The 26,481-nt window shown below is 48.3% G+C and overlaps 5 protein-coding genes across 8 annotated transcripts; 3 read left to right on the forward strand and 2 right to left on the reverse strand.

The window, feature by feature from the left end:
- Positions 1-417: 417 nt before the first annotated feature.
- zgc:162698 (Transmembrane protein 87A-like) lies at positions 418-7,031 on the reverse strand. 2 transcript variants are annotated; one of them, XM_053872961.1, is made up of 21 exons: positions 6,834-7,031; positions 6,500-6,572; positions 6,324-6,421; positions 6,106-6,225; positions 5,750-5,806; positions 5,357-5,416; positions 5,174-5,236; positions 4,566-4,689; positions 4,180-4,241; positions 3,921-4,104; positions 3,757-3,856; positions 3,592-3,685; positions 3,446-3,525; positions 2,773-2,879; positions 2,645-2,703; positions 2,152-2,255; positions 1,989-2,065; positions 1,788-1,849; positions 1,189-1,241; positions 1,091-1,121; positions 418-666 (listed from the first exon to the last, which is right to left on the reverse strand). In XM_053872961.1, exons 1-21 carry the CDS (start codon positions 6,969-6,971, stop codon positions 625-627), a joined length of 1,788 nt encoding a protein of 595 aa, XP_053728936.1. In that variant the 5' UTR covers positions 6,972-7,031; the 3' UTR covers positions 418-624. The 2 variants fall into 2 exon arrangements, with proteins under 2 accessions (XP_053728936.1, XP_053728935.1); XM_053872960.1 differs by having other exon boundaries at positions 4,566-4,692.
- Positions 7,032-7,435: 404 nt separating this feature from the next.
- Positions 7,436-11,857, forward strand: capns1b (calpain, small subunit 1 b). 2 transcript variants are annotated; one of them, XM_053872964.1, is made up of 11 exons: positions 7,436-7,613; positions 8,149-8,218; positions 8,299-8,335; positions 8,462-8,554; positions 10,286-10,343; positions 10,430-10,494; positions 10,701-10,769; positions 10,885-10,963; positions 11,026-11,142; positions 11,500-11,555; positions 11,625-11,857. In XM_053872964.1, exons 3-11 carry the CDS (start codon positions 8,315-8,317, stop codon positions 11,649-11,651), a joined length of 585 nt encoding a protein of 194 aa, XP_053728939.1. In that variant the 5' UTR covers positions 7,436-7,613; positions 8,149-8,218; positions 8,299-8,314; the 3' UTR covers positions 11,652-11,857. The 2 variants fall into 2 exon arrangements, with proteins under 2 accessions (XP_053728939.1, XP_053728938.1); XM_053872963.1 differs by having other exon boundaries at positions 7,439-7,613; positions 8,149-8,223; positions 11,625-11,854.
- Positions 11,858-12,006: 149 nt separating this feature from the next.
- On the forward strand, positions 12,007-17,258 carry zgc:101731 (SNARE_SNAP25N and SNARE_SNAP23C domain-containing protein). Of its 2 annotated transcripts, none has more exons than XM_053872965.1 (8): positions 12,007-12,442; positions 13,038-13,197; positions 13,631-13,672; positions 13,740-13,788; positions 14,576-14,687; positions 16,515-16,661; positions 16,787-16,931; positions 17,051-17,258. In XM_053872965.1, the coding sequence occupies exons 2-8, from the start codon at positions 13,126-13,128 to the stop codon at positions 17,114-17,116; spliced, it is 633 nt and encodes a 210-aa protein (XP_053728940.1). In that variant the 5' UTR covers positions 12,007-12,442; positions 13,038-13,125; the 3' UTR covers positions 17,117-17,258. The 2 variants fall into 2 exon arrangements, with proteins under 2 accessions (XP_053728940.1, XP_053728941.1); XM_053872966.1 differs by having other exon boundaries at positions 13,041-13,197.
- Positions 17,259-19,452: 2,194 nt separating this feature from the next.
- On the forward strand, positions 19,453-25,595 carry zgc:113149 (uncharacterized protein LOC541363 homolog). Its single transcript, XM_053873694.1, has 7 exons — positions 19,453-19,532; positions 20,551-20,728; positions 21,249-21,343; positions 21,670-21,823; positions 21,888-22,031; positions 22,339-22,386; positions 22,618-25,595. Exons 2-7 carry the CDS (start codon positions 20,551-20,553, stop codon positions 23,268-23,270), a joined length of 1,272 nt encoding a protein of 423 aa, XP_053729669.1. The 5' UTR covers positions 19,453-19,532; the 3' UTR covers positions 23,271-25,595.
- On the reverse strand, positions 24,000-26,337 carry LOC128764175 (uncharacterized). The gene is made up of 3 exons (XM_053873695.1): positions 26,272-26,337; positions 24,982-25,450; positions 24,000-24,912 (listed from the first exon to the last, which is right to left on the reverse strand). Exons 1-3 carry the CDS (start codon positions 26,306-26,308, stop codon positions 24,597-24,599), a joined length of 822 nt encoding a protein of 273 aa, XP_053729670.1. The 5' UTR covers positions 26,309-26,337; the 3' UTR covers positions 24,000-24,596.
- Positions 26,338-26,481: the final 144 nt, after the last annotated feature.

The following is a 26,481-nucleotide window of genomic DNA, read 5'->3' on the forward strand; positions in this document are numbered from 1 at the left end:
TGCGACGAGTCTCAGAACATCATTCTTGTTGGAGGAGACTCAAAGCCCAACTGGAGACTATAGAAGGACAGGCACGTTAGAGGGAGGCTCGGGGGGGCATCAAGGGGTCTCACCTGGATCCACCATCCATCTCATCTGGGATTCCCCCCAAAAATACGTCGACTCCAGAAATTAATCCTGAGACAGGAAGTTGGAACGGACTGGACTAGTTGTCGAGTGCTGACACAGTGTGTCTCCGAGGGTGTTATTGAGGGTACGAGCAGGAAATTCCCACAGCACCTGAACGCATCATCACTGGGAGGTTCAGCGTTTGAAGTTAGGAGCACCGGAGCTGTCCTCCGCTCTGGCTCAGGAACATCTCAGCTTCAGCCTGATGCTACAAAAAACTCTGCAGAGAAATCTTTTTTTTGGTGTTTTAATAGAAACTCTGGTGAAAAGTCACATTTCCCTCCAAATATTTAGACACTCCTCAGAAAAGCACAACAGGAACAAGCGACGCAACAAAATACTCTTCACTTATTTACATTATAAATACAGGCTGGAGATAAAAGCTGTGATTGGTTGTCGGCCCTGGTCAGTCGCTGCAGGGCGCCCCTCACCCACTCGTCCGCCGGCTGCGTCTCTTCACTCCATCTTGGACATCTCGAACTTGGTCGTCATGATTTCCTGCAACACAAGACGAGAGTGCGCTGCTGAGTCCCATCTCACTGGTCCTGCGGAGACGTTACAGGTCCCTGACAGGAAGGTGACTTGTTCAACACGCAAGTGGCTACAGCATGTAAAATAATGGCGGTGTAAGAAAAGACTGACATAGTTCATGCTGTTTATAACTGGAATACAGGCAGCAGAAACAGGATGTGTCGTCAAACAGAATGAGTAAAGGAGGTTGTGGGTCAAAGGTCAACCAGAGCTAGCGCTTAATAAGAGTCTCATCCCCATGAGAACTTTGGTTGTGTTTCTCCAGTCAGACAGAGAGGCATCACAGGGAAACATGTCAGCAGTGGCGTGGCGCCATCTGTTGCCCGCTGATAGAACTGCACCCACACAGCGAGCCAGCGCCAACTCAGGAGGAAGGGCTGGGGTCACTCACCTCGTCAGAGTCCAGCAGGGGCGGCAGAGCTCTGTGGGCAGAGAGGGCTGAGTTAGACAGAGTCAAGTCAACGCGACACACCGGAGCGTGACACTCACACGTCAGACATGGAGGTCGGGATGTTCTCCTCCACCCACTTCAGATCTTCATCCTGGAGAAACATGAGACATTCTGAGTCTGACAGCAGTGTGAGTTGGAAGGCCAGGTTTTCTCTCGACGTGTGGTGTTTTTCTGTCTGTCAGTAAAGTGCTTCAGAGTACTTGAACTAGTACTTGAGAGACTAAAAGTCTTTACTGGGGCGATCTGACTCAGCGAACTCACTGCCGCTCAACAAACCAGCACTCGGTCGCCAACATTACTCTGGCGGCTGCACAGTGGCATTACACTAGGCAATGCTACACCGTGTGAAAGGACTCCCAGGAACTTGACTCTGAGAGAAATGACTCTTGGGGACTTGAAGGAAGAAGCTAGACTTAAGTGACATGACCCTCAGTGACAAGACTCTCTTGGATCTGACTCTCAGGGGCATGACTCTGGGACTTGACTGTCAGTGACAAGACTCCTAGTGGCATGACTCTTGGGGCCTTGACTCAAGTGACATGACTCTGGGACTTGACTAAGTGACATGAGTCAGTGTTATGACTCCTTGTGGCATGATTCTCAGTGACATGACTCTTGGGGCATTGACTCGACTCACCACTTTGTTTGCTTTAGCAGAGCCATTGGTCTCGTTCTTCATCCCCCTCATCTTCATTCCCTCTGCAGAAACACAACAGACCTGTTGTCAAGCCACTTGTGTGTCATCATGGGAAACTTCTTCCTCTTCTCTCTCAGCGCTGCTGATCACTGATGACTGAGAAGGATGTGTAACAACTCTGGAGCAGACGGAGAGACTGACCGAAGGCCTCGTTCATCATTGGCTCCTTTTCCTCCTCTTCCTCACTCTCTTCATCCACCAGAGGGCTGAAGGCGTACCTGCAACAGAAGCAACACGTGAGGGACCTGAGACTTGGTGTCCAGCCACAGGTGTGTGACTCGGAGTCTCAGAGGCGCCGACGTACCTCTGGTTGTTGGCCGACGGGCGCCACAGGAACATGATGACCAGCAGGATGATGGAGAAGAGGAAGCGCCAGAAAGCGTCGTCGATCCACAGCTCCCTCCAGTCCTGCACACACCAACACCAAGGTTGCTGTGACGGAGCACTTCTGGGAAAACTAGTTTCTGAGGTAGGAGTGTTCAGCGCCTCCTAGCTGTCACACAAACATGGAGTAACGAAAACCAAACTGCAGAGTTTCATCTTTAACATTGTTCTTGATCCTTATTCTCATCATCAGCATCTTCATCTCCACCACCGTTGCCATGATCATCCTCATAGCTTCCATATCTGCTTCTAAATCGTCACACTCCTGTCGTCAACTTCTTCATCTTCATCATCATCATCATCATCATCATCATCATCCTTCTGATCATCACCATCTTCTTCTAACCCCTTCTTCATCATCGTCACACCACCATCATCATCATCATCTCAATCTTCATCATCATCGCACTTACAGATTGACATTTAGCCATCTTGAAGGTCCTTGTGGTCCAAATGATGAAGATGATGGAGGCTGAGGAGCATGAACACACCAGAGTTAGAGGCATGCCCTCACCTGACCCCCACACACACAAACACACACCTATGACGGCGAAGATGAGCGTGTTGGTGAAGTGTCTGTAGAGCGAGAGCTTGACGACGTTCCTCCGCAACCTCAGCAGCTTCATGGTTTGAGCCAGGCTCACAAAGATGTGAGTCAGAGTCAAGGAGAAAACACTCACGCACAAATATACAACACAGTGTTTCTGCTCAGAGAGCTCAGACACACCGAGACATTTGGGTTGTGTGTATATTGCAGGATGTTTCAGGGCGTATGTTTTCACTGAAAGTGCGTCTGCCTTAGTGAGTCTCTGTGTGTGTGTGTGTCATCTTGCACTTCTATCTTTGTGCATATGCGTTTTTAATCAACAGAGTGAGGACATTTTTGCAAAGTCTCATTCTGAAGGAGAAAACGATGGGGTTTTAGTTTGGTTAAGGGTAAAGGTTAAGTTTAGCCATTTGTTTAAGGTGGTTAGGTTTAGGGCGAGAGGCTGGGGAAAGCATTATGTCAATGTCTGTCAATGATGGTCCTCACTAAGATAGGAAGGAAAACGTGTGTGCGTGCGTCATTTAAAACGGTGAGACTCCGACTGTGGGGCAGCATTGTCTGAGAATCCTGGCTGACTTTATGAAGCCTTCATGGTTCGAGCTTCTCATTTCACGGCTGGTCACTAGACCAGACGGCATGTGACATCACCGTGGCTCTGAGTGAGGATATCCACCAGACCACACAGGAGTCTGTGAAGGCCAGAACCAGGTCACACAGAACCCGGCTGCTGGTGTTGTCTCCTCGACCCTGCGTGCAAACAAATGTTGAATCATAAGCGACTCTTGACAAGGCTCAAAGTGTCGTGTGTCTCACAGCGTTGACTCTCAGGATCCCCTCCACCACAGAGAAGATCAGGTACAGCAGGCCGACGCCCACGACCCGGTGAAGCAGCGCTCCAAGTCTCGGCCTGAAGACCAACACGACCTCATGATCACCAGCTTCAACACCATGGTTCCTCCGCCATCACACGCTACTCACTTGACAATCCCGTAGCCCAGACTGGCGATGATGACGAGGACTCGGGCCAGAGTCCTCTTCACTGCAGAGAGCACCTCGGCGAACACCACCGCCCCCTGGACTGCAGGAGGAGCAAATGCAGCGTCAGAATGACAGAGAAAATGTGTGTGGGTGGCGCCACCTACCCGACAAGCCGTCATATCTGATGCTCTGGAACTCCGCGTAGTAAACAGCCTTCTCCAACATTCCCAGGAAAATGACGCCACCTATCCAGAACTGGATCCGGAGCAGGTCTCTCCAGTAGCGGGCGGACAGGACGAGCCAGAGCAGCGCCAGCAGCACGTAGACAATGCACATGACCATGTAGAACTGGACAAACCAGCTCAGGTTAGAGGTTGGCTTCATTTGTCAACAGGTCTGGGCTAAACTCTGGTTTGGACTCACCAGCATCAGCGGATATTCCGAGGCAGAGATGAAGTCGTGCGGTCCCTTCATGCTGATCTGGACTGTGAACGTAAACAATGTATGCATGTGAGTGTGTGCTACAGGTTCATCCTTGCTTGTGAGGAACTCTAGACAAAACACTTTTCAAATCTCAATTTGAAGGTACAAACTTCAAAATATCTGGGTCATTATAATTAGGTTTCAGTTTGGTTGCGTGTCCTGGTTAAGGTTAGCCATGTGTTTTGGATGGTTAGGTTTAGAGGGAGAGACTGGGGAAAGGGTGATGGCAATGAGGAACCTCACAATGTCCCCACAGGGATAGCAATACAAGCGTGTGTGCGCGCGTGTGTGTGTGCCGTGGGTGTGCCGTGGGTGTGCTTCCTCACGTTGCAGGCTCCATGGTGTCCGGGGGTCCGGCGATGGGCTCTCGTCCTGGATCTGGAGGATGAACATGTAGGGTCCATCCTCCCAGCTCGTGGCCACAGCATCCAAATGAGGACTCAACGCCCCCTGCTGGGCGGAAAAAAGAGCCTTCACTGTGCACACTGCAGAAGCTCTATCCCAAAAGCCGGCACATCTGCAGCTGATCATCGACTCATCCACTCACACAGGTCACTCAGAACATGAAGACCGCCTGTGTTCATTACACTAACCCTTTCATTCACACACTCACTCCTTCCAGCTTCCTCAGGGGAGAGAGAGGGAGCACTTAATAACACGGTCATGACACACGCACACCAGCAGAGCGCGGTTAATGCAACACAAGTTGAACCCGACAACCCAAACGCACTGATCCGAACACAACACGTTTATGCTCTCGGAGTAAGGGAGGAAACCTGAGCACCCAGACTTCACAAATGGCCTCCCAAGCTACTGCATTCAGGGTCTGCAGTGCTACTTAGGTGTTTATTTGGACTATGCAACACTCATCTGGGATTCCTTCAACAGCACGTGGCAAAGAGCCGCCGCCACCGCCACCGCCAGTCATTCTCACCTGTTTGGACGAGTCGGCATTCTTTTTCTTCGCTGTCGAGTCATTAGTTTTGCCGGTCACGGCCTGAGACAAAAAAGGTGACCTGAGTTTTACGATTCACTCAGTCATCTCACAATGCATGCACAGATGTTCCATCATGCATCCAGAATCATTCATCTAGTTGTGCATGAGTGACGTCCTGACCTTCGGCTGAGGAGCCTCGATGGCTCTCCGCCCTCGAGCCGCAGGCTTCTCAGTGACAGACTGAAAGATGAACAGGTGTGAGACATCACTTTATTGAAGCCGTAGGCAGCTTTATGTGGGTGTGTATGCGTATCTATCCTAGTGAGGTCCAATTTTGGGGAAACCACCTCCTTGTGGGGCCCTTACATTTACAATTTGAGGATGAATGCTTCAAAATAACTGGGTTTCAGTTTGGTTCAGAGTCCTGGTTCCTGGTTAGCCATGTGTTTTGGATGGTTAGGTTTAGTGGGAGAGGCTGGGGAAAGGGTTATGGCAACGAGATGTCCCCAAAAAGATGGTACGACAAACCTGTGGGTGTGCGGGTGTGCATGTGTGTGTGTGTGTGTGTCATACCGGCGGCTTCGGGGGCTCTGTCAACGGAGTTGCTGCTTTAAATACATCCAGACCAAACTGTTCAAGAAAAAACAAAGGTTTATTTTTTGGTGTGTGGCATTGGTTTATCTATTCTTGTTTGGACCAATTTGGGGGAAAACAGCACTTTGAGAAGACATTTGGCTGAGTTGGGAGCTTTTTGCCGGTCCGAACAAGGTTAAGCCTCAATCTGATGACAAAGACGTCAAAATAACTGGGTCTCAGTTTGAGGTTAGTCATGTGTTTTGGATGGTTAGGTTTAGGGGCAGAGGCTGGGGAAAGCAATAGAAACTTCCTAGCAAGGATAGATATACAAGAATGTGTGTGTTTGTACATACAGTGTTAGGGTTGCTGTGGATCTCACAGGTGAACGGGTCATATTGATGCAGTATATAGAAACCGTTTCCTCCGCTTTGAAGCACCTTATCTGATCCAAAGTATCTAGACGCTTGTACTTCCTGCAGACAAACAGAGTTCAGAGTGTGACCCGGTCCACGGGACAAAAAAAAAATCAGTCAAGTGAAAACAGACTCCAGTCTGAGAAGGAAGCACTCACATTGAGGTTGAAGACTTCATCGTAGCAGTGAGAATTCCTCAGGTACCATGACACGGCCAACTTCACCGGCGATGAGGAGTTACACTTCTCTGAAGCCACTGACACAGACACACACGCGCACATAGGTCAGTTAGCGTTGTTACAGCGGCGAGAGGAGGAGAGCGAAGTGGACTCACGTTTGATGTGAATGACGCTGTTGTTGAACAAAGTCTTGGTGAAAACAAAGAAGTTGTGCTTCTTCAGAATCTCCTGCAAAACACGTGAGAGTCAAACTTCCTGTCAGCATACCGAAGAGTGAGATGGAGAGATTGGAGCTGAACACTGTTGGCTTGGATGTCTGAGGTTCACTGAGGGCTTTGTTGAAGCATTTGCATAGAACTATATATTGACTTTCCCCGCTGCGGGACACACAGTTGGACACGGTCTTCAGGTGTCATTGAACCCACGTCCCAATAAGTCATCGGATCACTGTGTGGCCGCCCGACAGCAGCATCACAAACAGGAACTCACGCTGTTGACGTCCAGGATCCATTTCCCAGGTTCGGAAACCGCACCAGCCGGTGTGAAGAGCTGTGTGCAGACCAGCACAAGAACCGGGAAGCAGCAGAAAACTCGTCCGGCCCAGTTCGGACCCGCGGAGTGGGACATTTCAGACAGGAAGGAGAAGAACGCAACGCGGCGACAGCTCACAACTCACTGACTTCCTGGTTGACGTCACTCGATAAGACGTTGCGCGTTCACGGACCGCAGAAATTTACACGGCGCATCAAAATATGTATTTGTTTGACCGCTCCAGCTAGTCGTTTTATAATCGACAATTTCACCACTGATACAACCCGTGTTTACTAAACGTGATTTTGTTGTTCGACGTACTGCATTATAGTTAATATGTTGTTATACTGTTGAAACATTTTTTAATTGACAATCCCATTCATTCAGTCAGTTATTAGGAGCTGAAAACAATAGAATCTGTCCTCTCCTTATGACGGTGGAACTGCGATTTAAAAGTCGTCTTTTTGTAGCGGGGGTGATTTGCGAACTGTAGTCGCAAGTCCTGAACGCAGCATAATCCAGCAGAGGGAGCCATACAGCAGCAGGCGCATGCGCCGTGACGGGCGGCGCCAGTGATGCATCGTCAAAGAACTTGAGCCGGACCGGTTCTGTGGACCCTGGAAGTGGGAGCGGCCTCCTGCTAGTTACCTGCCCCGCCTGTCTGCTGCGTTTGCCCGCAGAGTCTCGACAACCTCTCCTCGGCTTCAGCCTTGTCTGCTGTGGATCTGCTCAAGTCCCGTAAGTAGAACCGAGCCTTCGTCTGTGTTTGGGTCCAAGCGGCTATGTTTACATTTTCCATGGTGAGAGGCGACCTTGCGTTAACACAAACAAACACACGCTTGTGCGAACTTCCTGATCCACCGGCTGCAAGAAAAGACGTGTTTTTGTAAACTTCTACTTTTACAATGGGCTTTTGTTGATGGAAAAACACCCACAAAACATAGCTAAATTCATGGACTAAACTCAGAATGTGAAAACAATAACTATATGAATCATCATTCAAATCGTCATGTAAATTGATCAAAGTTAGGAAATTAGAAAATGTGAAATAATTTAATATAGTTTGGGATGATGAAGGTAATAAATCAAGTTACATTTAAAAAAGAATATTTCACACCATCATAAACAAACATATAGAATCGTGTGTGTAATTCACTGACTTGCATATTTTCTGAAAATGCAATGGTTAATTACATTGTTGTTATTATATGGGTCAATGTGTGTCACAAAATGGAGCCAGAAGATGACTTATGTTTACTATGTGTGCTCACAGCATTAGCAATTCACCTCCTTCCAAAATGAGTTTCTTGGCCAAAAAATTGATTGGAGGACTCATCGACATGGTGAGGTGAGAACGCACACGCAAACGTTGCAGATGCACGGATGCTTTTGGGGGGACTTATGCGTATGTGTCTCCCCACAGCAACATCGATCCAAGTATGTTCATCCCCTGTGATCCTGTAAGTCCTCTCATCTTCATCTGAGAGAAATCTGAGTGGGAGGTTCCAGGCCGAACAGTGCGTCCAGTGTGTGAGCGAACACTGACGGGTTTGTGTGTGTGTGTGTGTGTGTGTGTGTGTGCGCAGCCTCCCCCGCGCCGGCCGATCAACTTCGCCGAAGCACACGAGAGCGATGAGGAGAAGCAGTTCCGGAGGGTTTTCCAACAGCTGGCGGGAGACGTGAGTGTTACGGACTTACACCCGCCCTCGGTTGTTGCTCTTAAGATATGCCAGTCATGTGACCAACCTACTGGCTCGGCTGTGCCTGAGCTGCTGATCCAGTTCTAGTTCCTCATCGGTTATCTTTTCTCATTCCTAACCCCGCCCTTCACCTTTGACCCCTGCAGGTGTGCCTGGTAGCCCCACAGCAGGGTTGACCCTTCCCAGTTCAATGACCGTTACAAGAGCAAAGCTTCAGTGAGGCACTATTTGCAACCGCTTCAAAAAAACGAGGGGCAGTCTCTTATTTACTTTTGGGTTAAATTACATTTGATTTTTTATTATTATTACTTTTTTATTTTGAATTATAATTTTAAATATTTCATGTAGTGTTTTATCACTAAATAGTTTATAAGTTTAATGAGAAAATACAGGAAAATTGAAATGCATTTTGTTTCAAGTTCAAATTTTTTTAACTTTTTAAATTTTTTATGTTTTTAGTGTTGTAATTTAATTGTCATAATGGTAATAATAATAGACAAGTGGGAAGTCACATATTATTCTATTCAGTAGAAATACAAAGTGAACAATGATGATAAACCTTTTAAAAGATATATGAAATGATCAAAGAAACAATATGTCACACACCAACACCGATGACATTCCACTCATGCTCTGTCTGGGTGGCTTCGAGGCATTGCTTTGTTCTGAGTCACTCTGGGTGTGGAACCAGGGGAACCCGCTCTGCTTCCTCGCTCTGATCCAGCTGAGTCCCGGAGACTCCGCCTCCTCCACAGGGCGAGTCTGTGACCAGCAGCTCTGGATCAGTGGCTGCTTCAGCGGCAGCGCTCTGAGACTTTCCATCTGAAAGGCTGACGTCTTGATGAAAGAAAGAGGTTTGAATTGGAGCATGATCTGCAGGCCTCTGGAGATGGTCACACATCTGCCTGCTTGAGTTGGAGCCAGAGCCATAGAGCACATGAGCTCATTCACAAGACTGCAGAACAAACACAGCATCCCTGCGGCTTCCTTTTTTAATGCCACAACAACAATGAGTCTTTTAGCTTCCTGTCTGGGCCGCACGGTTCTACAGCAGCAATAAAACACATATATAGATGTATGAGATGTAGATTACTGAGGAAAACATGTCTGACCCTCAGAAATGACAATATATGAAAAAACGAGGCCACTAGAAAAAGATACCTTCCACAAATGTTAGCATAAAATAGCGATTCAAGGACATTTCAAGGAAGATTTCTACAGAAAATTAAAATAAAAGTAAACTAGCATGCAGGGAGAAGAGTCGACCACCTAACAGAAAGGTAAAATAAAGAAAAAAAAACTGAAAAGTGGCCACAATAAGAAATATTGAAGAAAACACACAAAAATGCTGTGAAACATAATGTAAAAGTGGAAGCAAGTGGTTATTGCCTGTGAGACCAAACTGAACTCGATAGTAGTGGAGGAAATGGCTTCTTCTTCAGTCTCTGACAAGACACCGATCTTGTGAGGATATTTTAGCCGGTCCTCAGAAGGTGTGGAGGTTAAAAATGTCAAAATAACTGGGTTATTATGATTGGTTTCAGTTTGGTCAAGGTTTAACCTTTTGGTTATTTCACAGCCAAAGCTGCCACAGACATCTTGCTTTGAAGTGGAAGCTGCAATACACCCCTACAACTGACGGGGGCGCTGAATGGCGCAGTAGTTGTTCAGACTATGAGAAAATATTTATGTATATGTGTGTGTCACCAGGACATGGAGGTGAGCCCGTGTGAGCTGAGGAATATCCTCAACAAAGTCGTCATGAAGCGTGAGTCCGTCTGTCCCTCGGCCCCGGCCCGGCCTGCCCGTGTCGGTGAGAACCTGATGGAAGCTCCGGGTGTTTCTGTGTTTCAGACTCAAGCTTGAAAACTGACGGCTTCTCCATCGAGTCCTGCAGGAGCATGGTTGCTGTCATGGACGTATCCTTCCACCCAGGGAGGTCCATCCTGGACCACCAGAACCAGGACAGCTCTTAGGACACACTTGCACACATAGCTACTCAGACACACACACACACACATACACACACACACACACCGTCCTGCATGAGGGAACACTCGCGACAGCCACACCTACAAAAGGAAAAATTGCAGGCTCGTTTGACCTTTGACCTGTGCCACCCCAGTCCGACAGCACGGGGAAGTTGGGCTTCCACGAGTTCAAGTATCTGTGGAACAACATCAAGAAGTGGCAGGTGGGTGTTTGGACCCCTCAGAACCAGAGCTGGATCCCACATGTCTCAAGATGGCGCTGCTGTTGCAGCTGAGGGTTGTATTCACCTGCAGTGACGTGTGCCATGTGTGTCCCAGGCCATCTACCAGCGTCACGACCGGGACGGCTCCGGAGTCATCAGCTGTCATGAGCTGCCCGGCACCTTCCAAGAAGCCGGTGAGTGTGCGGGCGTGCACGTGTGTGTGTCTTCACTGTGACACGTGTGTTTGTGCGCGCAGGTTTCCCTCTGAAAGATGATCTCCTGAAGCTGGTCATTCGTCGTTACGCCAATGAACACGGCGACATGGACTTTGACAATTTCATCGGCTGCATTGTTCGACTGGATGCCATGTGTCGTGAGTCTCCTTCGTCTTCATCATCCTTCAGTCCTCGTTTTCTTCATCATCATCACCATCATCCTGTGTGTGTGCGCGCGTGTGTCTGGTTGATCCTCTCATGTGGGCACCAATTGTTGACAGAACACCTCCTTGTGAGGACCTTGTGCCAATGTGGGGCCAGGAGGTTCAGCCTCAATTTGAGGGTGAAGACTTCAAAATAACTGGGTCATTATTGTTGGGTTTCAGTTGGGTTCAGAGTCCTGGTGAAGGTGAGCCATGTGTTTTGGATGGTTAGGTTTAGGGGGAGAGGGTTATGTCAGTGAGAGGTCCTCACAAAAATAGCGAAACAAACGTGTGTGTGTGTGTGTGTGACAGGAGCCTTCAAGACTCTTGCCAAAGGAGACCAGAAGATCAGTATGGACATCAAAGAGGTATAACTCTGAGGTTGCGGTGATCACCTGACATTGCTGGCTGCGTTGCTGACTGACCTCTGTCCACAGTGGCTGCAGCTGACCATGTACTCCTGAACCCGTCCCTGACCCGCTTGTCAGCAGGCGGTCGAAGCTTCGTCTTCCCCTCGGCAACCGCTCCAAAGCCTCGACAAGACCAACGTGGGGCCAAAGCGCAGTTTCCCGGCTGCCGCCAGGCGGGGGCGCAAGCACTCCAGTTGTCTGTCTTCATGTCCAGATGTTTATTTGGCTTTAAGTTGGAACGAATTAAAGCGGCACAAAGGTTACACAAGTCTGTGTGTCTGTCGCACGTCATTCACAACACAGTTGCAATGAATTACATACAAAAATATTTCATTCAAATGTCCAGAAATGTATCTTCAACCACAAAAATCCGCATCATTTTGATATTTGTGAATCATAATTCCGTTTTTTTCACATTACAAATGTAAAATTCTGACTGAATTTATGACGTGTATTTAAAATTTAAGGTTCCTATCAATGTTTTGGAAGTTAGTGGATTTTATTTTTCACAATTTCCCATTTACTTCACTACGTTTAGTAGCTTTAGTAGAGTTAGATTTTTTTTTTTTTTGGTAGAATTGCCTCTCGTGACGTGTTTTTCTAGATACAACACAAATTAGAGCAAAATAGGTTAAAATCGGGAAGTGATCGATGCGGGATCTGATTGACGAGCCAACATTTTGAATAATTGATGACTCAGCAGTCAGTCTGACAGCTGGTTGCCAGGACGACCAGCAGACCGACTGCTGTTTGCACTATGATGCGTTCAGGGGCGGAGCTGATTTCCGGACAAACTGTTGCTGGAGTGAATCGGCGCAGGAAGAAGCGAGGGGAGGCTGCAGCAGGTATCGTCTTCATTCGCTCTTATTGCTCCGGTTTAAAAAGCCAACGAAACTCTTAAGACTAAAAACGGAATTTGAGAAGGAAAATGTGGTTTTTAACTGTAAACTTAGAATCGTTTGACCCGTTGCTCCGTATTTTCAATTTGTTTGGATGCTTCAATCTTTGTAACTTGAGAAACACTCGAGTAAAATGTTTTTATTATTATTTTTCTTCCATTAAATTAATCTACACTTGTTTTGCTTTGAATTTGTCATATTATTTTTTTTGCCTCAAGATAAACGTAGTCAGTCGAAAACATTGATTTTCTGGCTGATGTAATGTGTTAATATATAGATCTACGTTTTACATTTTTTGTTTAATCAAAATTTTATTATAGACAAATTTTTTTGTGTCCTTTTTATTTAATCTAACGTCAGATCATAGATTAGAGGTGCTAATTTATGAACGTTTTTAATGACACAAAATATTAACTTAATGCATTTTAATTTAATGTATCATTATTTTATTGACTTTCATTTTGGTGCTGCTAATGAGAAGCTTGTTTGAAACACATTTCTTCATAAGAATTCATGGATGAGATGGCTGTCTTCTGCTCAGCAGGCAGCCGGTCCGTGTGCCTCGCTGCTCTCCAGGTGACAGATGCACCTGGTGCTCACCTGGGACTGAACACAAACAGACGCGCAGAATGGCGGCACAGCCTCCCGTCCTGACGGAGCAGCAGGAGCTTCAGAGACGGGCCAATCAGGTCACAGATGAGGTGAGCAGACTCAGCAAACACTCACAGAGATGAAGGTGTGAGGAGGCGTCGGTCCGTGGGGCCAGGTGGAGCCTGAGGTCAGGTCTAAGTTGAGGCAACGCATAGCCAGGTGAAAGAAGCTTCTATGTGGGTCTTGGTTCTGACGCTGGGGGAGAGGCGGGTCCAGGAGGCAGACCAGGTCAATTTAAAACCCTGTGTCCTGACCTTCTCTTATCAAGCCTCACCTGGTCACCATGGAGACCAGCACCCCTCCCTTCCTGCACACAGACATACCCTGGGGTCTAAAGGTTACTTTAGGTCACCAGTGCTTGGCATGACATCTTCTCTGGGAGGACCCCAGAGCGTGACACACACAGACATGCACGGCTGCGGGTTCGTCTGTTCGTGTGACTGGTCTGAGGGCCGAATCAAAGCTGGACTTTGTGTCTTGCAGTCTCTGGAGAGCACTCGGAGGATGGTGCAGCTGGTGGAGGAGGTGAGAGTGTTGTCGCCACGTTGGCTCCCACAACCACCACAAACGCACATCAACACGTGTCTTGCAGAGCAAGGACGCCGGGATCCGAGCGCTGGTGATGCTGGACGAACAAGGAGGTAACACTCTCTCCACGGACTCGAACCCTCGACTGGCTTTGATGAGCTGGCGCCGACATTTGACCTGAAAATATGTGAAATAAGAAAATTTAGTAGAAAATAAGTTATATAATAAATATTTATCCATATAATTATATTTATATTTATTCATATTGGTCTAATTCTCAAAAATATGATGTGAAAAATTTAGAGGAAAAAACTTGCCCTCACAGTTATAGGACATTTTAAAATACATTTGTAATAACAGTGAATGTTATCATTATTTTTGTTCTAACAAGATTAGCGCCGAATAATCCTGATATAATGAGTTTAATTCTTCAGATGAGAATCGATATTTAATGTATTTTAATGGTGTAACTTCAGCAGTTGGATTTTTAATGTAGTGAAGTGAGTAGATATTGTTTTTGGTCAATGTTTAATATTGCAGGAAAAGAAATCCATACATTATTCAATGATGGAAGATGACCTGGGACAAGTACAAAGCCGAACGTTCTGAGAGAGAGTCTGCTGAATGGAGATAGCCCTTCAATGCTAATGCTAAGATAGTCGTGGCACTAAGGTAGCTGAGGTGGTCTGGTCCCCCTGCTACACTGCAGAGCAACTGGAGCGCACCGAGGGGGGAATGGACTCCATCAACCGAGACATGAAGGAGGCCGAGAAGAACCTGACCTGACCTTATTATTAGTTAGTTATAATGTTGCAGGCGACAGGCTTTTTGCTGACTCAGTGTTTGTGTTTTGGCTTCAGTTTTGGTTTGGTCTTGTGCTTTCTCCTCGTCCGCCTGCAGAGCAACTGGAGCGGGTGGAAGAAGGCCTGGACCAGATCAACTCTGACATGAAGGAGGCTGAGAAGAACCTGACCGACCTGGCCAAGTGCTGTGGCCTCTGCTCCTGTGAGAAGTGAGTGCGTGTGTTTAGCCATATCCATCCTAGTGAGGGTCAGTTTTGGGGGAAACACCTCCTTGCCGGACCCCTCTAGGTTGAACCTCAATTCGAGGATGAAGCCTTCAAAATAACTCGGTCATTATTGTTGGGTTCCAGTCCTGCTTAAGGTGAGCCATGTGTTTTGGAGGGTTAGATTTAGGGGGAGAGGCTGGGGAAAGGGTGATGGCCTAGAAAGGACCCCACAAAGCAGGTGTGGCAAATCCTGTGCATGTGCTAGTTGCTTTTGTGGCAGCATGTGTCTGGATGACACGTGTCTCATGTCAATTTTGATGGGTGTCGTGGCCTCACAGACCAAACCCATCACACACTGAGAGTCAATGAAAATGTCCGGTTCAATTATTTTTGGTATTTTGTAAGAAGGAGTTTGGGAAGTTAGTGATTTGAAATGTTTAGGAAGCGTGTTTTACACTCTTCTAGCATTTCTACTGGGCTTCAGGGAGTGGTCCTCAAGATTCGTTTTGAGGAAAAGAAACATTTGTACAGAGCATAAAGGCCTTGCTGTGTTCCAGTTGTCCTCGGAAACTGGAAAACCTTTAGGTCCACTGGTCAATGATGCCACTAAACATTGGATTTCCAAGTCGGAAGGTGGGAGACTTCTTGCCACCCAAAGTTCACAGTTCATGATGGCTGCTCGGAGTGTCAGCAACAAGGAGAGCTCCTGTAATAATGCATATATTTCACCTCTATTTTTTTCTTTCTTTAAATCGGTTAAATACAAAGACATGTATATATAGATATCTATGTATTGACCATATATATATATACATACATACATATATACACGCTGAAATACGCTGCTGATGTCAGCGTATTCCAGTTATCAAAGCATAAACTGGGTAAATGTTTCCAAGGTAACGGTGGCTATCACTAGCCTGCCACCCTGTTTATGCTTTGGTAACTGGAATACGCTGAAATAGGCAGTCACATCATTCGCAGCTCAGACGTCCCACTTCCGAGGTAACTGGGACGCAGCACAACTTTTAAGGCAACACGTCGAAGATGTCAGGGCTAACTCCCCAACAATGGCAAACACAATGTACAGTGTCTCACAATGTAGTCCGACGCCTCGCTCAATGATGTGGTGAAAAAGCCTCTGGTCCTGGATTGTTATATGATACAACGCTTAAGGGCGCGGTTTCGTGCAGTGAGACGGTCACTGTCATGGTGAAACACAGTCATTTGATCAATGGTGAGAAGGAAGAGAGACTCAGAGATATCGCTACAGGAGAGGACACTGAACTGCATCAGAACTCCTACTGTTCCCAGAAACGTGGGACCATTAGAGGCCATCTAATTCCATCTCATCTAAAACGCATTAGGATGTGCGTCAATTCTCGGAATCTCCTAGGACAGCCTGACTCATTCTCTGTCAGAGAGGCACGATCCTCGAGTCAGCAGCCCAACTGCCAGACGTGGGCTTCATGAAGGAAACCACCATCCACCGTTCAAGGCTAACGTTCCAACTCCCCAGTGCCGGCCAGAAGGGAAGCAGCTAGGCGGAGATGTGGTGGATCACCGGGGCGGGCCAAGAGTCATGGTGTGGGCCGGCACATCCTTGCACTACAGGACCCTTTTAGCGGAGCAACTGTGTCCCTCCTCCGGCAGCACCAGGATGTGGACATTTTCCAACAGGATTTTCTAGGCTTCCTCTACGGCCCAGACATCAACACCTTACCCTGCGTATTCACCGGAACCTAATCCAACCTAATCTAATGGAGATGAGCAGGCGACAGCATGTTGGATATTGGATATTGTGATGCTGTAATACTCACTGGTTCTCAGGCTGAAGGCCTTCGAGGAGAGCGGAGCTTACAAAGCTGTGTGGGGTGGAGCTGGCGGACAAGATGGCGTCGTCTCGGATCAGCCGCCATCGTCCCGCGTGGTTGATGAGCGGGAGCAAATGATCATGAGCGGAGGATACATACGTAGGTAAAGATGAACACCAGCTCAGACGTCTCTCACAAAGGCAGCGCACATCAGCGTTCGTCTGTAACTCGAGCAGTCACACAGCAGCAGCTGAACAAACACGTGGTTTATCAGTTTTCTTTGTTCAGGGTGACGAACGACGCCAGGGAGGACGAGATGGAGGAGAACCTGGCTCACGTGGGCAGCATTCTGGGGAACCTGAAGAGCATGGCGCTGGACGTGGGCAACGAAATCGACACGCAGAACGTGCAGATCGAGCGCATTCAGGGCAAGGTATGGACGGCACAGACGAGGGGCTGGTGTCATGGAAAGATCTTCTCTGCAACCTTGGCTTGATGTTCAGCCAACGCGAAACCCGCTACGGAGATGCTAACTTGATCTCCTTTCTGCAGGCCATTCTCAATGTGTCTCGCATCAACGCCGCCAACCAGAAAGCCAACAACCTGATGAAGCGATAGAGCTGCTGTCCTCTCCTTCCTGCTCCTGCATGTGCCAACTGTAGCGCCTCTCTCACTTTCACTGTCACTTTTTATCATAGAAGAATATATTTGATAAGACTGTCGCTAACACCTGTGCTAACAACTTTCTGTGTGCTAATAAACTGCCATTTTTGTCTATTTGATCGCAGTCAGATCCTTGGATTATCTCGAAAATCAGCCCTGAGTCCGACGCCAACAATAGCTAGCAAGGAGCATTAGCAGCGCCGGAGCTTCGCGGTTAAATGCGGTGAACCTAGCACTCACTAAATGTGTTTAGTGTTGTGTTCAAACCATTTAAGTTTGTCTCCCGCTGATCTTTTGTCCAACTGGGATGTTCATTTATTCTTTTGATCCTCATGATGCCAGAAATGCTAATATGGCTAACAAGTAAGAGACATAGTCGGACGAAAGCTTGCCTCACAACAGAACATCAACTTTCAGAGGAGATGACTAGTGGAAAACAGGAAATGCAGAATTGTAAAGAAACTATGGGGTAGTGAAGACAAGAAAGAACACACACACAGAAAAAAAAAACTCAGACGTGTTGAACAACAATGCAGACAAGAAGTGAGGATTAGAGTGTCACAAGCTCTGGTGAGCGTTGTCAGAGAAAAGTGGAATGAACAAAGCTGCCCGTCAGGACAAAGCACATGTAGAATAAATCAGTGAAGTACGAGAAGAAAAAGTCAACAGGAAGATCAAAATCTATCTAAATATATCGATCATCAACATCACAAAATCCTTTTTATTACCTCTTTAAAAAGCAAAAAAATGAAAAACATTGAACATGAAAGAAAAAAAGATAGAAAATGCCCAGTCAAAAGATAACAAAAATCGGGAACAAAACTTGACCGTCACAAAATTGACTCTAGAAAAGATTTTTTAAAATGTAGTGTCATGAATACATTTTTTTGGGTCACGGTACTAAAGGAAGGAAAATATGGAGAGGAGTAAGATAAACTCCGCCCCCTAGTGTCAACAGCTACTAAGAGAGAAAAAAGTCTTTTGACAGCAAAGATGGCCGACACAAATAAATCAACCTTCACAAAACTAGACTTTCGAGACACAAAAAATGACTACAACTATCTGGTATCTAATATCTTGCGACAACAAAAAGTCTCAATGAAAGCGAAGAGTGGAGATTCATCTTCTGAACACGACAGGAAGACAGGAGGTGGCAGGAGGTGTTACTCTCACAAGAGTTTGGACAGGTTGTGTTCATCGCTCCTGATCAGTGCTCTACCACGAATGACGCTTCCTGCAGCTAAACAAAGCTCAGAGCGCGAATCATCATGAAAGAAACCAGCTGTACTTCGTAGGGCCCTTTCAGGACAGAACAGTCAACACTCTGAAGACACCTAGTGGTGACTAAAGAGTCCTGCACCGTTCTTTCATTGTTTTTCACAACACAGGTTGCTTTGTGTTTTGGCATTATGTGCTTTTCTCCTGACAAACTCTGGTTTCTTCCCAAGCATGTCTTCAGGTCAATCGAACACTGTGTGTGTGTTTGTGTGTTGTCAGCAGGGATCAGTCAGGTGTGTAGCTTAGACCTTGCAAAACAGGAAGTTGTGAGACTTCCTGTCGCCAATAAGCCGACACGATCACGAAAAACGATCGTCGCTTCATCCAACTTGTCAGAGACCGACCAAAGTGAGCGCTTCTTGTTAAACTTCAGATTTAAACGGAATCACATCGTAAAAAGCACTGGACAATATGAGTGGGTTTTTATTGCAATAACACTAAACGGTACGATCGTGCAGGTCTGACAGATTATTTGCTGGTTAACTAGTTGTGCATTTATAAAGAATTTAAGACGTTACATCCATTTACTATTCTGAGGGACAACAACAGTAAACGCAATGAAAAACATATACGTTTGAAGCAAACTTACTTCTAATAAAACCATTTTAAAGAGGCGGATCGGAGAAATGCTCGTCCCGACATTTTTCATAATTTCTTTTTCACAACCTCGATGACGGTTTATGCGAAGTCGGAAGTTAAACCACAGGTTCGAAAACGAGAAGTTTTATTCAGTAATTCAGAAACTCTTCCAGGCTTGTACTGTACTCTGAGGCCAGTGGAGAATGAATCCAGCAAGTGTGCTGTGACTCCTCCTGGTCAGAAGCGGAGGGCCGCTGTGGACTAAGGGTGTCTGGTGGGGGCCCTGGTGGGACGGCGCTGGGGACCAAATGCGACGGACGCACCAAGAACGTCGTAGGAGGAGAGAGCTATGCAGTGTTCGGACCGCCGCTGGGGGGCGCATGTCGGTATGGAAATGTTGCGCGTTAAAGGGAAAGAGTCGCCTGCGACGCGGAGTCTGCGCAGTCGCGTCTTTCTCGTCACTCCGAACTTTCGGGACGCAGGAAGGAGGGAGACGCCACCGCCATCTTATCTGGTAATAATTTCACACATATTCCGCCACCGAACGCACCGACAGCCGGCCGTCACTGTCCGAACCGCCGCGTCGAATTCCAGGGGAGCCACCGCTTGTGTCGACTGCAGCCGCAGCGCCGGAGCCGGAGCTAGCAGGCGCTGCGCTCCTCTTCCATTTCAGCCGTAGATCACGGCGCCAGACGGCGCAGCGCGCGGCGTGACTGAGCGGAAGCTCTGCGCCCGCGGCTGGTGGGGTGAAGTGGAGGGCGAGCGGGGGTTCGGACGCGGTTCCGAGAGCGAGTAGCTGCGGCAGAGATGGCGACTGCAGGCTGGAGCTGCGGACAGGCAGCAGCGCAACAAAGACTGAGGGAGGCGGCTGCGTATTGGCTCGGCCGGGTCACATGGCCAGCGGCAGCGCAACAACACAGCATCGAGAAACGAGTGAAAGAATTTCACTGGGCGAATAGAATTTGCAATTATTTGGTTGCAGCAAAGAAAAAAAAAGTCGAGGAGACCGTTATGATTTTCGGTTAATATCTCCAATATACCAAAGTGACACAACATGTCCAACTGTTCTGTTTGACAGAAACTGCAAAAGCAAATGAAATACAGTTTTACAAACATGAATAACTGTGGTTGAAACAAAAACTTTAATTTCTAATAAAACCGTGAATTAGCTGGAGTTTTTAGATGGAGCATGATTATTATTATTTTTTTTTTTCATAGCTTGGATGTGAATACTCAACACTTCATGGAGTCGCAAAATTATCCACAGGTTAAACTAAAGTTTTATTAGTTGCAGAAAATCTAAGCGCTGAACTGGACTTAGTCACCACCACTGATAACAATTGTAATCGTCATATTTATTTCTTCTGGTCTACAGTTCTGTGGCATACTGATACTTTTGTCTTCAAGTTTCTGTCAGGAAAAACAAAAATTTGGTTTATCTTTAAATGGTTTCCTGTTCCCCGCTTGAGTCTCCCGCTGTGTCGTCGCTGACTGAACCTCACAGGACGAGTCTCACCTTGTTTCCACGGCAGATGAGCAGCAGCAGTGGACAGGACCCGGGGGGAGCCATGTCAGCTCCGTGGCAGGACGAGGAGGAGGAGTTCAAGCTGGAGAACCTGAAAGGACCGTGGCGGCCCAAATCCCGCTTCTCCTTCACCGAGGTCAAAGCTCTGTTGCGGGCCGTGACGAAGAACCGCTTCATCGTCCTCAGTGAGTTCCTGTGAGAGAAAGCATGAGCTCACAACACTGGCACACGAGCACCACTGCATTGGCTCACAGGTTTTATTTGTACAAAGTGGTTTTAGCTCTAAATTGGATTTGATTTATTTATTTATATTTTGGGGTTGTAGTTTTTTATTCAGTCTTTTTTTTTCATTTTGGTCGTATCAGTGATCATTCTTTTTTTAAATGAATTATTTATTTATTTATTTTTTATGCAATGGTTACTTTTATTCTTGGTATTTGAGATTCATTTTTCACTAAAACTCTTGTTTGTTATTGTCCATTTTTTCTTTATGGTGCTGGTCGATATTTATATTTTTTTCCCTTTGACTTAATTTTCAAACAGCGAGTCAGATTTGTCATGTGACCTCCTGATGGTGTTGCACTTCTCTTAACTATGATGGACTCTAACTAACATACTCTGTGGAGCCTGTAGAATCAATGGGGAAAGCCTTGTCATTTCCTGTCACCCAGAAGAGCTCACCACCCGTCTCTCCTTCCTCTGCAGGAAAGTTCAATCACGGTGTGACGGCTGAATCCAAGAAACAGACGTGGATGGAGATCACAGAGGAGATCAACGCTCTGGGAGAGAATCACAGAGAGGCAAGTCTTCCTCCTCTGAGGGCTGCATAGCTCTGCATCAGAATAGTCCCAAACATGTGAAGCAGCAGGAGGAGGGGCAGAGATGAGGGAGGTGAAGAAGAGAGTGGACGTAGGGTGCATGTGTCATTAACAGAACAGTGGTGGCCACTGCCATGAAGAGTCAGAGTGATGGGAGATGAATCCAATGAGTCAGTGGAGAAGAGTTTGGTTGATGAAGGTGGTTCCTCAGGGTGGAGTGATGTCAGTGTGAGCAGATTAGACAGCCACCAACAACACATGTTCGCTGCAGTGTTCTGTCGCGGCTTCACAGCGTCACGTCTCTTCAGGTCCGACAGATCATGAAGAAATGGGCCGACTTGAAGTGTGACGGGAAGCGGCGCATGATCGCCATGAGAAGTTCCAACAGCACCCACCTGAGGAAGAGGAACCTGGGACCTATAGAGAAGATGGTCCACAAGATCCTGATGATGAGTCCTGAAGGTGAAGACTGCCTCTCATTCACACTCTCGAGAGCTGCTCCTCAATGGGCTGTGCTGCTTCTCAGATGGTGACAGCGATCTGGACTTCGGAGAAGAACAGAAGCCCAAGACCCCACGGAAACGCAGGAACTCCAAGCCGCCGTCGTACCTGAGTGACTCTACACCTGTCGTGGACTCTCCTCTGTCCTCACCTGAGAAGGACTTCGCCGGTGAGACTGCCATACGTTTCTGGTGAAAGTGTGAGAGTCTATCCGCTGTTGCCAAGTCAGGGAGCATGGAGGAAGGAAGTGAGCGAGGATGGAGGAGAAAAGTGAGGGAACATGGAGGAGAGACCTGAGAGGGGATGGAGGAGAGAAGTGAGAGAGGGTGGAGGAGAAAAGTGAGGGAACAGGGAGGAGAGAAGTGAGAGAGGGCGGAGGAGAGAAGTCAGGGAGCATGGAGGAAAGAAGTGAGGAAGGATGGAGGATTGCGCTCCAGCACGTCTGGTGCTCTGAGTCATGCAGTTATGTGTTTCAGGTGAAACGCTCCACTCGTCCTCTGACATTGATGTTCCTGAGGATGGAGGTGAGAGTGTCGATCACTTGTGTGCATGCGCGTCATCATGACTCCATCACTGGGTTCATCCTAGTTCTGGTCATTGTCATGGACGTGTCATTGAGTCACTCCCACGAAGCGCAAACATTTGTGCCGTCTGCATCTGAACCATCCATGTCGTGACTCCCTCCGCTGCACATCGCGTCTTCATTCACAGCTCCTGTCGATGGTACCACTGACCTCTGACCTCCGCCCTAACAGATGTTTCCATGGACTTCGACGAGATGGAGCCGTACTCAGAACCGGAGCCGGATGATGACCCGTCTTTGAGGGTCAAGCCGGTCCACACCTACACACGGAACGGGGGCCCGTCCACTCCGCCCGGACCCTCCACCTCTTCTGGGTTCCTCTCAGAACTGGACGCTGCCTCGTCCTCCACCTCGGCGCCTCCGTCTCAGTCCCCTGCCAGCTCCATCCTGGCAGCTCCTTCTGCGCTCAACTCCACCCAGAAACCAGCCCTTTCCTCCATCGCTCCCATCAGGCCCGGCGCCGGGTCGGAACAAGCCTCTTCCTCCAGACAGCCCTGCACCTCCAGGTCCGTTAAAGCGGACCCCCTTCCCTCCGGGGGGCACAGTGTTCGGCCCAACCAGCAGGTGGCGCAGCTGGCAGCACAGAGTCTGCAGCAGCAACAGGCCAGCCGGGCGCTGCTCAGCTCCGTGTCCCAGTCCCTGGAGATTCTGGCCCAGTCAGTGCAGCTGCTGGTGGAGACCCAGCAGGAGTTCGTGCAGGAGTCGCTGCTGCTGCAGCGGGAGACAGTGGACGTGCTGAGGGACTTCTCCAACACAGCACTGACCATGCTACGGGAGAAGGCCAACAGCGCACCGGTGGTGATCCGCCAGCGCCCGGCCTTCTGAGGAGTCCCAAGCCAACCACAAGCTCAGAGACACGTGCTCTTCTAAAACCTCCTGGTGCTTCTGTACATACCAGTCCAGCAAGTTGATGCCTAGTGTCGTGGACCGGACCGACCCAAACACATTTTTAACCTCAAATAAAGCTACAGACTAGAAGAGTTCTGCTGTGGAGTCTAACTTTAACTTGGAGCTCCTGAGGTCCTCCACTGGAGGTCTGGAGACCTCAGCGGACCAGTACCATTGGTATGTGTGACGTGTTAGCAACGAGCGTCCACAACTCTTTCCACTACCTCCCTTCGTCCGTCCTCTTCCTCCCATCTGAGCTCTGGATGCTTCACAGGGGTCCGGACCTGCCTCTGTCCAGGACTGGGGAAGGACTTGTGTGTGTGTGTGTGTGTGTGTGTGTGTGTGTGTGTGTGTGTGTGGGTCCACCCCGGGCCTCCTCCTGACGAATAACTGGTTTTCTAAAAGTCAATAAAAACACTAACACATTGAACTGTGACTTGAGATGAAATAGGAGAGTGAATATGAAGGAGAGAAGTGAGGGATCAAAGAGGAGTGAAGTGAGGGAACATGGAGAAATGTAAGGGATCAAAGAGGAGTGAAGTGAGGGAACATGGAGGAGGGAAGTGAGGGATCACGGAGGAGAGAAATAAGGGGTCACAGAGGAAAACGTGAGGGAACATGAAGGAGAGAAGTGAGGGAACACAGAGCAGGGAAATGAGGAATCATGGAGGATAGAAGAATGAGCATGTTCTTCCAGTACTTTTTTGCAAAAATGGTGAGAATGGTGTGAAAAGTGGACACGTGAACATGGATCAGTACAGTCAGTTGTCAGTTTTTATTCCACAAAATGACACTTTCGCCAGTCAATCTGAGGAAAAGGTGGCAAGTCAGACGAGACAGTAACGGGTCCCAGGCAAAAATTGATTCATGGTCAAACAACTTGTTCCACTTGCAGCAACGAAAAGAGAGGAAAATTGTCAAATATGAAAAAAGATATACACACAAACAAATGTGAGTCTATACTCACAGTCCTGAGCAGGAAAATCAAAAACAACATAGTCATCTGGGACGTCACAGTTAAGAGAAGAAACCGTCATGGCTGGAGGAAGAGGCAGTGAGGAGAGGTGAAGTTGGAAGCAGGACACAGTGGTGGAGTAAGGAGGAGCAGGAACTAGCAGGCGGCTCTATAACAGGCCAGGGAACACATTGGAAAAAAGGAGAGTGAAAATGGGAGCCAGCAGGAGAGAAGTCGGGCAGTCATGTGCAGAAGAGAGTGGGCTCCGTGAGAAATGATCCAGTCATCTGTGGGGGTGGAGTGAGAGGTCAGGGGAAGTCGAACTGGACTGGAGGAGCTCGGGTCTTCTGGCGGTCCAGCCTCCACGTCCAGACGCAGACAGCGAGCACCATGGCGGGCAGCAGGGCACACAGCAGGATGCGGCTGATGGGCAGCGGGACGGCGCAGTCGGGCTGGCTGAAGGTGGTCCGGTTATGGAAGACGAAACTGGGGTAGAAATCCAGTGACAGGGAGGTGGCCCGGCGGGCGAAGGTCACCTGACATCTCCACCTGCGGTCGAAGTCGTCGCTCTGGAGCTGCTTGACCAGCGTGATGTTGCAGCGAGAGGTGACCTTCACCTCAAACCTGCATGTTCAAACAAGGTTAGATCCCAGAGGGTTCAGAAACATGAGCAACCCCCCCGAGAGTCCAAACCTTCGGTCCTGAAGCAGGTTGGTTCCGTCCTCAGAGGTCCAGCTGACGTTGAAGTCCTTGGAATGTGGACTGCAGCTGACGCCGTCGTAGTAGGTGAAGAGCGTGCAGCTGAGGCTGAGGGGGCGCCCGGGCCGGAGGTCAGTGGCAGGGGTCGGCGAAGAGACCACCAGGACGGACAGGAAGACCTCGGCGAAAGTCTCGTGCAGAAGCATGCACTTGTAGGTGCCGATGTCTTCGGGCCCCAAGCTGCGGATGACGAGGCTGCAGTTCCACGTGATGAAGCGACGCTCATATCCGTCGCCTTGGCGGCTGCTGTCGATCTCCAGCGTGGGGAAGGACATGCTGCCGTGGTAGAAGGTCCAGGTCACTACGGGGTTGCCGCTGGACGAAGCCCAGTTCCCGCACTGCAGCGCCACGTCGTCGCCCATCTTGCTGTAGGCAAACACCGGGGCATCACCTCCTCCCACTCCTGCCGATGTGAGTGACAGGTGTGTTGAGCTTTAGCGGTGAACACACTAATGCGTCACTGCTGTTCTCTGAGAGTCCATCCGAGCGAGCTTCAAGGAAATGATTGTACAGCTTTTACTTTTATTCAACTTACTGCTATCTATTTATTCACGAGAATTTACTACATTACTATTACATTGTGTTTTTCTCAATTCAGATTTCTAAAACTTTGTTCCTGATTCATTACTCTTGGGTCTGTGGACCTTTTATTTTTCTAAATTAAATTAGTTTTGTTGTATTTTTCTTTTTGGGTTTTCATACTTTTATTTTATTTTATATACGAAGACAAAGTTAGGGAGATGGTTTGGACATGAGGAGAGCAGAGACAGTGTTGGACCAAGGAGGTTGGAGGTGGAGGAGAGGTCGACGACAGTGAGGGTCATGATGAAGGAGGAAGAAGGTGGAGGAGCGGCTGAGAGGAGATGATGCAACACGTAGAAGAAGGAGGACGACACACAGGCCCAGATATGAAGGTGGAAGTGTCCGCGCCTCTGTACACAAGTTCAGTGGCTTTTTTTCTCCTCACATCCCAGTCATCCTCATGATATGAGTCACAACCTACTGCCACTGACATCTCAGCCTCACACCCAACTTTCCTATCTGGCTGACTAGAGATCTTCACAAGCTGACTCGGCCTCAGAGGGTCAGCTTCAGCGCGGAAGGTTGGCGGTGCGTCTAACTATCCGTGTCGGAGCTACATGTGAGTGTTCGGACGAGAGGGCGGCACGACGAGGCCCCAGAAGAGCTGGAGGAAGTCTGCAGCAGTGTGAAGAGGAAACATACCTGGGAGCAGCAGAGTCACCAGCAGCAGCAGCAGCATCTTCACACCGACTGTGCTTCACAGGCGAGAACAAAGCTGACAGGACTCTTCTCCACTTCCTGTGCCACACGCGCTTGTGTCAGCACTTTGACGTCAGCGTCGACCCGCTCTGAAACACAAGCCACCTGACACGTTTTGTGGGAGTGAAAACCCAATTGAAGTTTCAGGAGAAA

This window comes from Synchiropus splendidus, chromosome 8, assembly GCF_027744825.2.
Source record: "Synchiropus splendidus isolate RoL2022-P1 chromosome 8, RoL_Sspl_1.0, whole genome shotgun sequence".
In the NCBI taxonomy this organism is placed as follows: Eukaryota; Metazoa; Chordata; class Actinopteri; order Syngnathiformes; family Callionymidae; genus Synchiropus; species Synchiropus splendidus.